This window comes from Barbus barbus, assembly GCF_936440315.1.
Source record: "Barbus barbus genome assembly, chromosome: 28".
NCBI lineage: Eukaryota > Metazoa > Chordata > Actinopteri > Cypriniformes > Cyprinidae > Barbus > Barbus barbus.
In genome coordinates this window covers 8891249-8900381 of record NC_136756.1, presented here as the reverse complement: position 1 = coordinate 8900381, position 9133 = coordinate 8891249, and the positions used below count along the sequence as shown (strand labels likewise).

Sequence of the window (9133 nt, the reverse complement as noted above, 5' to 3'; positions counted from 1 at the left end):
CTAATAAATGGACACCCAATACATTAAAGCAGCATTTTAGTGTAGTGAATATTAACTTTACATGCATACATTATTTTAAAAGAGAATACCATAACTGTATATGTACTGTTTAATCAATTATTATTATTACTATTTAATTAATTAGTTGTACTTTAATATTAATAAAGCGGTTTTGTGTAAATATGAACATTTTGTAATTGTAACCTCTTTGAAATACTCTAAACTAGACTAAACTATAAAATATTTTTTACACATTAAATTTTACTATACAACCTGTTTTCAGCAAAATAGTATTTTGAGATTCTAAAATAAAAAAAGGACTGTGAAGATTTTTTTTTTTTTTTCAATTATAATTTGAATGTGAAAATATTTGCACTAACTCCTGTCCAGGAAGTTCCTGGAAAGTGTTATGAAATATAGGAAGTGTCTGCAGATGTCTTATTTACACAGATGTCTTTCTTATCGGTTTAAACATTTGCAGGCAATTCTTATCTGAAACAGATAAGTATAAATATGGATCAGCTCACCAGAGGCTACATCTACACCTTCAACAGCGACAGCAGAACAATGTTCTCCCTCAGTGTCCTCCTGCTTACCTGTGAGTTTCTTTCATCTCATTAAACTGAAAAATCAGATGCACAGTGAACACTAATGTAGTTCAGTTTTAGATATTTGAACAGCTGCGTTCTGGTTAAATTTAGGGTTAAGAATAGTGTGAATGACTTTAAGATTAGCATTGCACAGGGATTTTAATCATTGATCTTCTGTTGTTGTCTTATAGTGGTGCTTCTGAACTCCAGATTGCTGATATCTGCAGGTATTCCATCAGCAGTTAAGCAAAGATTACATAATTGTAAAGTCCAGAAGATACATAAATATTGATTAACTTACACCAAAATCTGTCAGATCTAGCATGCAAAACCACATACATTGTAAAAATGTAAAAAACGGGACGCAGTGGTTGCTGGAACGTTGATTATTATTATTATTACTTTAATTATTATTTTTTATTATTTTGCACCCCACTGTAGTTTGTCACATTGTTACAAAAATGAAAAATAATACTTTGAAGCTGCACTCTTTCGTTTTTCAGAGACTGTAGTTACATGTGATGGCTTTGTCCAGCGTCTCAGTTGTGGTAAGATGTGTCACAATCAGCTAAAGTTATTTATACTATTGTTATTTTTGTTGTTTTAACAGTACTCCGTTATGTTTGTTCTTCTGTTCAGATACTGGTGTGATCAGTGTACAATCAGCAACATATGGCCGCACAAGCAGCCAAATTTGCAGCATTGGACGACCACCATCTGAAATATCTAATACTCAGTGTTCAATAGATGTGCCTGCAGTCTCTAAACGGTAAGGATTTCTTTCAATGTCTTTATGCTTGTGACTCCAGACAGAAGAATTATGGGTAGAATTATGACTCTGATGCTTACTCTGCGGTTAGCTTACTTACTAGTATATATTTCATAACATGCGCATTGAGGACAGATTTAAAAAAACAACGACCCTCGGTGCATGTGGACAGGCATCCATGCCCTCACAGGCTATAAACCAGCAAACAGTACACCAAACAGCAGTGCCACCCTCCCTGACGAACTGAACTACTTTTATGCTCGCTTTGATCATGGAAACACAGAACCACCCATCAAAGCTGAGCTCACACCTGACGACTTGCCACTCACACTTTCCACCAGTGACATGTGCGCCACCTTGCGTAAGGTGAACTCACACAAAGCTGCCGGCCCTGATGGCATCCCTGGCCGAGTGCTTAGGGCCTGTGCGGAACAGCTGGCTGAGGTCTTCACCAACATTTTCAACGTCTCTTTGGCCCAAGCCATTGTTCCCAACTGCTTCAAAACAGCCACCATTGTACCTGTACCAAAACATGCTGGTGCAGTGGCCCTCAATGACTTCCGACCAGTTGCTTTTACTCCCAATATTGCAAAGTGTTTTGAGAGGCTGGTTCTTTCCCACCTGAAAACATGCTTGCCCCCAACACTGGACCCATACCAGTTCGCCTACAAATCCAACAGGTCGACTGAGGATGCCATCGCCTCAGCTCTCCACACTGCCCTGATGCACCTGGACAGAACCAACACATATGTCAACACATATGTCTCGATCCGAGCAGCCGAATCCTTACCCATCTTCAAGAAACGGCTAAAAACTCATCTTTTTCATCTTTACTTGACCCTCTAACTCTAGTACTATCTATTCTAATTGTATTTTATCTATGTCTTTTTATTAAAAAATATAAATAATAATAATAATTATCTGTACTGCGTTAGGCTAACCAAGACTTGTAATAGCACTTGCACGTTGTTGCTCTTTTGTTGGTTTTGATTGCTTGTTATGTACTCATTTGTAAGTCGCTTTGGATAAAAGCGTCTGCTAAATGACTAAATAAATAAAAATAAATAAATGTCAGGATGCTATTCATTGATTTCAGTTCCGCCTTCAATACAGTGATCCCATCCACACTGATCTCCAAGCTCATTGATCTTGGCATCAGCCCCTCCCTCTGTAACTGGACCCTGGACTTTCTCACCAATAGACCACAGTCTGTTAGGATCAGTACCCACACCTCCTCCGTCCTCACTCTAAACACTGGGGTACCACAGGGCTGTATGCTGAGCCCAATCCTCTACTCCCTTTTCATCCACGACTGCATACCTGTACATGGCTCTAACTCCATAATCAAGTTTGCAGATGACACCACGGTGGTAGGCCTGATCAGCGGCAATGATGAGACAGCCTACAGGGATGAGGTCCAGCATCTAGCAACGTGGTGTGCCAACAACAACCTTGCACTCAACACCCAGAAGACCAAAGAGCTGATTGTAGATCACCGGCGGACTAAGAAGGACCACACACACTCGCATTTACATTGATGGGACCGAAGTGGAGCGCGTGGTGAGCTTCAAGTTCCTTGGTGTCCATCTCTCTGAGGATCTCTCCTGGACCCTCAATACCTCCATACTGATCAAAAAGGCACAACAGCGCCTTTACTTCCTTAGGAAACTAAGGGAAGCTCACCTGTCCCCCCACATCCTGCTGAACTTTTACCGTTGCACTATTGAGAGCATTCTCACAAACTGCATCACAGTGTGGTATGGCAACTGCACTGTTTCGGACCAGAAAGCCCTCCAGTGAGTGGTGAAAACTGCCCAGTACACCACTGGTGTCGTGCTACCCTCCATCAAAGACATTTACCACAAGCGCTGCCTAAGGAGAGTGAGAAGTATCATCAAAGACTCCTCTCACTCCAGTCACAGTCTGTTCACTCCTCTCCCATCTGGGAGACGTTATAGGAGTCTTCGCTGTCGCACCAGCAGACTCAGGAACAGTTTCTTTCCCTCAGCTGTCAGCCTACTGAACTGCAATCTCAGGCGCTGAACACTACGTCCAAGATGGACCACCTAATGAAAAAAAAAAAAACTGCACTGTTCAATAACCTGTCTGCACTCCTCATTCACAATGTTCATATTGTTTCCTCTGTTATTTTGCACATTTCTGATATTTTGCACATTCCCTTGCACATTTATACCTCCGGATGCCGTTAAGGTCATTGGCCATATATAAACATATGCTACTTACATACCTCACTTTATAATGCACCTTCTGTTTATACTTCCTTGCAACCTAAGTTGTATGTACAGTCATTTGCACTGAGCTAGTCCCTCCCCCTCCACCTCATAACTTGCACTATATGTCATAAAACTTAATGTATATACACACATTTTTTATATTTATTTATATACTTTGTTATTTGCACTTCTGGTTAGATGCTAACTGCATTTCATTGGCTCTGTACTTGTACTCTGCACAGTCACAATAAAGTTGAATCTAATCTAATCTAATAATATTAGTTATGTCTTTATCCTTAAACAGGTGTGATGGACTGAGAGTGTGTGAGTTAAACACTCAAGGACTTGCACCAAGAGATCCATGTTATGGCACCTACAAATACTACACTACCAACTACATTTGCATCCCAGCAGGTTTGGTCTTTTTCTCTCCCTTCATCCAGTTCCTGTTCTTTATCATTTCCTTCTCTGTGTAAATGTCTTGTGTCCTCTAACACCTTCCAGAAACAAGTGTGACTTGTCATGGTGGATACAGTTATTTGAAATGTGGTGAGCGATTTTTCCACATCTCTTACTTTGTTTCAAGAAATCACATTTTATGAATATGATTAAAGGACTTATTTTAAGGAGTTCTTTTTTTAATCTCCATGTAGAAAATGGTAAGATTCAGATAAATACTGCAAACTATGGACGTACAGATAAAACCACCTGCTCTGAGGGACGTCCATCTGAACAGCTCCAAAACACCAACTGCTATTCACCCAATGCACTGGCTCCTGTGTCCAAAAGGTAGGTAGATCATTTTTTGAAAGTTCATGATCTTCTTTAAATACCATCTCAGCTAACCAAAAAATGTTTTAAAAACATTTAAAATAAAAACTTTCAGAGAACATTCAGAAATAATGTTTTCTTAATGGTAACATATTTTTGTTAGCTGGGATAAAGCTGCAAAAACTAATGTAAGCCTTTCTTTCTTTACATGTGAAGCTGCAATGGCCTGGAAAGTTGTGAGGTGTTTGCAACACATACAGTCTTTACTGATCCCTGCTTTGGCACATACAAGTACCTCGCAATCTCTTATTTTTGCCTCCCACCTGGAGTTCGTAAGTATTTATTATCCTGTTTGCTACTCAATTAGTTTAGTTCATTCATCTTCGGAACAAATTTAAGATATTTTGGATGAAAACCGGGAGGCTTGTGACTGTCCCATTGACTGCCAAACAATTAACACTGTCAAGGCCCAGAAAAGCATTACTCCGTTTGATTATATGTAAGTGTGAACTCGTGAAATCAAAGCGTAAACAAACGTAGAAGATGTATCCTTGTGGTGCGGCTGACACCGAACAGCGGTGTTTTATACTTTTCTGGGTCTTGAAAGTGTTAATTACTGGGACAGTCACAAGCCTCCCGGTTTTCATCCAAAATATCTTATATTATGTTCCGAAGACTAACGAAGCTTTTACAGGTTTGGAACAACATGGGGTAATGGGTTTGGCTGCAGACCGTGGGCAAGTTTTTTTTTTTTTTTTTTTTTGAAGAACTATAACATACAACATGTTATCAAGAAACAAAATAATAAAAAAAGGAAAAGAAAAATATAGAAAGACAAATTACAACAAACAAAACAGTTGCCAGGGAGAGGAAAGTATTAAACTTAAAAAAAACTAAACAAGAAATACATAAGTACACGCATATATAAATGATTGATTATTTCTTCAGACTGAAGGCAAAAGGAGCAATTGGGGGAAATATTATTGTTAAATTTAGCAAGTTTGTAGTTTACCGGATAGTAATTATGGATAATTTTGATAGAGACTTCAACAACTTTATTAGATAAGAAGAATTTTTGTCGAAGAAGCCAAAATTTTTTATTTTTCATGTCCACGTGTTGAAGCGAACCCAATAACTTGATATGTCGCCCCTGCAATGTGAATTTTACCAGGGAAACCTCGCCAAAAAAATGTGAATTTTACGCACCAGGAGCAGGATTTTACCAGGGGACTCCCCTCGAAAGGCGATTCTTGGGCTTTTTTTTTTTTTCAGAGAACAATAACATACAATATTTTATCAAGAAATAACATAAAAAAAGATGTTACAACATATAAATAAATGACAACAAATAGGAGTTGCCGGGGGGGGGGGGGGGGGGGGGGTCAACTCCTATTTGTTGTCATTTATTTTTATGTTGTAACATCTTTTTTTATGTTATTTCTTGTAATATAATATCAAAATCAAAATAATATCAAAATCAAATAAATTTCACAAGCTTTCAAAGTTCTTACAGCTTTCTTAAGAGTCTCTGATACTGTCAATATGTATATATAGTTCAGCCAACAAATCCATAAATTGGGTTTCTTATTAGATTTAGATTAGATTCTTATTATAGATTAAATTTGGTTCACAGTATATGTAAATAAATTAAGTAAAAAATACTGCTCCTCTTGGAAAGAAGTAAAAGAGTATTTAAAAGAGTATTTTTACTCTACTGCACTGCACTGTGTCAGTGCATAATGTTTTAGCACACTGTATCCATGAAGGATTATCTGTTACATTTCTTATTGTTTGGTGTGGAGTTTATATCGGTCTCCTGCTATGAAAAATATTGAAAACAGACTACCAGTGTGTCAATTTTTGATTTGTATTTACAGATTTCTTTCCATTTTATCAGTGATGGTAAATTATTAGTAGGCTACTATGTTCTATGTTCACTGTGTTCTGACCTGAAGCACAAGAAAAGCTCAAATGTTGGGGTTGAAAACAGAGAAAGCAATTTCCACAAAGAAAGAAATTCATTTAATTTAATGTACATTAGATTATATTACATCACAGTTATACTAAATGAATATTAGAATTGTTACCAGAAAAAAATTGCCAAATGAACAAGTGTGACAAGTGTAAGCTTTCATAATTTCTAACGAAAATGAATAAAATGGCAACAGAGTTATTTTTAATTCCATGTAGATCACAAACCACTGAAATCGGCTGATAAATGTAAACGTTATCGTGTTTTTATCCAGAAAAAAACGCAGCTCCTACATTTGTTTTTAAGGCAATCTTGCCCGGACCAACATGGCGGACGCGTCGCGAGTGGAGGTGACGTATTTCCGCTCTTGAGTGGAGCGCCACTCGCCCAGTATGTCTGCAGCCAGACCCTATTGGGGATTAATAACACAATTTTAATTTTGGGGTGGAGTAACCCTTTAAAAGTAACATGCACAGCATTGACTCACTAAGCCGGTTTTACATTTATTTAATATATATATATATATATATATACACATACATACATGCATACATATACATATGTGTGTGTATATATATATATATATATATATATATATATTATTCATTGCTTTACAACATCTCTCTGTTGACTGTAGGTTCAAGTTTGGTCTGTGAACATGAGACAAGTGCCCTGACCTGTGGTGTGTATTCTGCTCTTAAGTGTTACTTGAGTTTGTACAGAGTTTATGACTAAACAGTAAAAATTATAGCATATAATACTTACAATGTAATATAATATAATATAATATAATACTTTTTTTGCATCCAAGAGATTGTAAAATGTTGAATTGATGTTTTCAGATCATGAGACTGTCATACGTATTCACAGTGCTAACTACGGCCGAACTGACAGCAGCACGTGCTCTACTGGACGACCTGCTTCTCAGCTTGCCAAAACTGACTGCTATGCCTTAAATTCTCACACAGTAGTTGCTAGTGGGTCAGTTTACATGCTCAGTGTACAGTTTTTCACATGTAATTTAGTCTTTGCCCTGCTGAAAAAAAAGAAGCCAAACCACGCTGCAATACCAGCTAAGACTAGTGTAGTGTTTTCTTCCAGCAGGGTAATAAAATGACTTTAATAGTAATAAGAAGATAATTTTTAATGAAGTTTTTGTTTCATTATTTTATATTTTATTGTTGTATAGATGTGAAGGAAAAAACAGCTGCTCCATATTAGCCTCCAACAGTGTCTTCTCGGATCCATGTGTCGGCACATTCAAGTACCTGTACATCTCATACTCCTGCGTGTATAAGTGTAAGTGTTACTGTATTGAGTAATAATGCTGCATAGTTTTCTAATGTGTTGATTAGTTTTGGTTTGGTTTTACTCATGAACTCACTCATCAGGCTAGGCTGATAATAGCTCATTACTGCTGATGTTTGTGTTTGCAGAGAACGACAGCTGATCTTGTGGATCTGGCCTCTTCAATTCTCAGATTCTCCTCCACTTTAAATGCATTGAAACCAAATCTATTGCTTAATTGTTAATGCATCTGATATTATGTGGTATTTGCCATTTTTCCTCTTATAAAGCTATGGCAAAAATCGTAATGGTAGAATACTTGTGTGCTAATCTGAATTCAGTCTTTGTGTGCGGATGAAATCATTGGGTAAGACTTTTGCATAAGGCTTTGATTCTCATACAATTAATATTTCTATGGACCTTGCTTGTACACTATGTTGGGATTTTTCTTACAATAATTGCTTTGCAAATGGGAATGAGGTGTGTGTGTCTTCTTCTTAAAGCATGTTGATTGTAAACACCAGCTTTACCATATCATCATTTACCAAGTTTTAGGATAAAATAACATTCACATATCGAAATTTGAACTATGTAATGTGGGTTATCCTTGTCTTTTAACATATGAATTGCAAATAACTGACCAAACCAACTTATCTTTCATTGACTAAGAAAAGTTAAATGCTAAGTAAACCTTATAGTGCAACCTTACAAAACTTTTCATACAAAATTTGCCAATTGTAATTCCCTTTTTTTTGTATTTGAATAAATTTTAAAATGTCATTTATTCTTGCGAAGCAAAGCTGAATTTTCAGCAGCCATTACTCTGGTCTTCAGTACAGGTAAACCGATTTACTGAGTATTGATAAGGTGGGACTGCACTGGCTCATAACTTCCCAAGTAAAATAGTGCTGAATGTAGGGTGTTGATCCTCCATAATCCTCACCCATATGAAACAGAACAAGCAATATACGGCTTAGTTTGATTAAAATGCACAACAATCTCAGAACCCCTTCTGACAGCTGCACTTTATAAAGCACATCAGACACCCTTTCTAAAAACTTTAAGGGGCCCTTAAAACACCAAAGACTCTTATAATGTCTCCTAGATGGGAGAGGAGAACAGTCCATGGTTGGGGTGAGAGGTACCTTTGATCAACCTGGTCTCACAGAATTCCGTGTAATGACCGCAGACCCTTAACTCCGAATCTGTGGTGCATCACGGAATCGCCGAAAATTCCGTGATGGGTTCACAGAAGTGATACCAATGTAAGTCAGTGACAGGCATCAGCCGTGGTCCACGCACGGTTAACCGTATTCAAATATAACTGCATCGGAGTCACTCTTTTTACGTGGTCCAATCACGGATCCACTGGTTCAACACGTGCTGCCTCAATTGACGTCGTTTTCTAATTTGGAAACGTAAGCCTATCATGTTAAATATTCTGGGCTTTTTTAGACCTACTTCAAAAATACTACACGTGAAATATTTTTTCACCATGTCTGAAGCATTG

The 9133-nt window shown here is 37.5% G+C and overlaps 1 protein-coding gene across 1 annotated transcript; it reads left to right on the top strand.

The window, feature by feature from the left end:
* Positions 1-444: 444 nt before the first annotated feature.
* LOC306848308 (rhamnose-binding lectin-like) lies at positions 445-8402 on the top strand. The gene is made up of 12 exons (XM_079382774.1): positions 445-598; positions 782-817; positions 1094-1138; positions 1230-1359; positions 3898-4007; positions 4098-4142; positions 4247-4382; positions 4581-4696; positions 6974-7018; positions 7179-7317; positions 7526-7635; positions 7773-8402. Coding segments are annotated over exons 1-12 (999 nt in total). The 5' UTR covers positions 445-513; the 3' UTR covers positions 7775-8402.
* Positions 8403-9133: the final 731 nt, after the last annotated feature.

What these genes read in the sequence shown, in the direction of transcription:
- LOC306848308 (XM_079382774.1), top strand. Translation starts at nt 514, where the DNA reads ATGGATCAGCTCACCAGAGGCTACATCTACACCTTCAACAGCGACAGC. An exon ending in ATACAGTTATTTGAAATGTG is followed by an intron (nt 4,143 to 4,246) that starts GTGAGCGATTTT and finishes ATCTCCATGTAG; the next exon opens with AAAATGGTAAGATTCAGATA. An exon ending in TTGCCTCCCACCTGGAGTTC is followed by an intron (nt 4,697 to 6,973) that starts GTAAGTATTTAT and finishes TGTTGACTGTAG; the next exon opens with GTTCAAGTTTGGTCTGTGAA.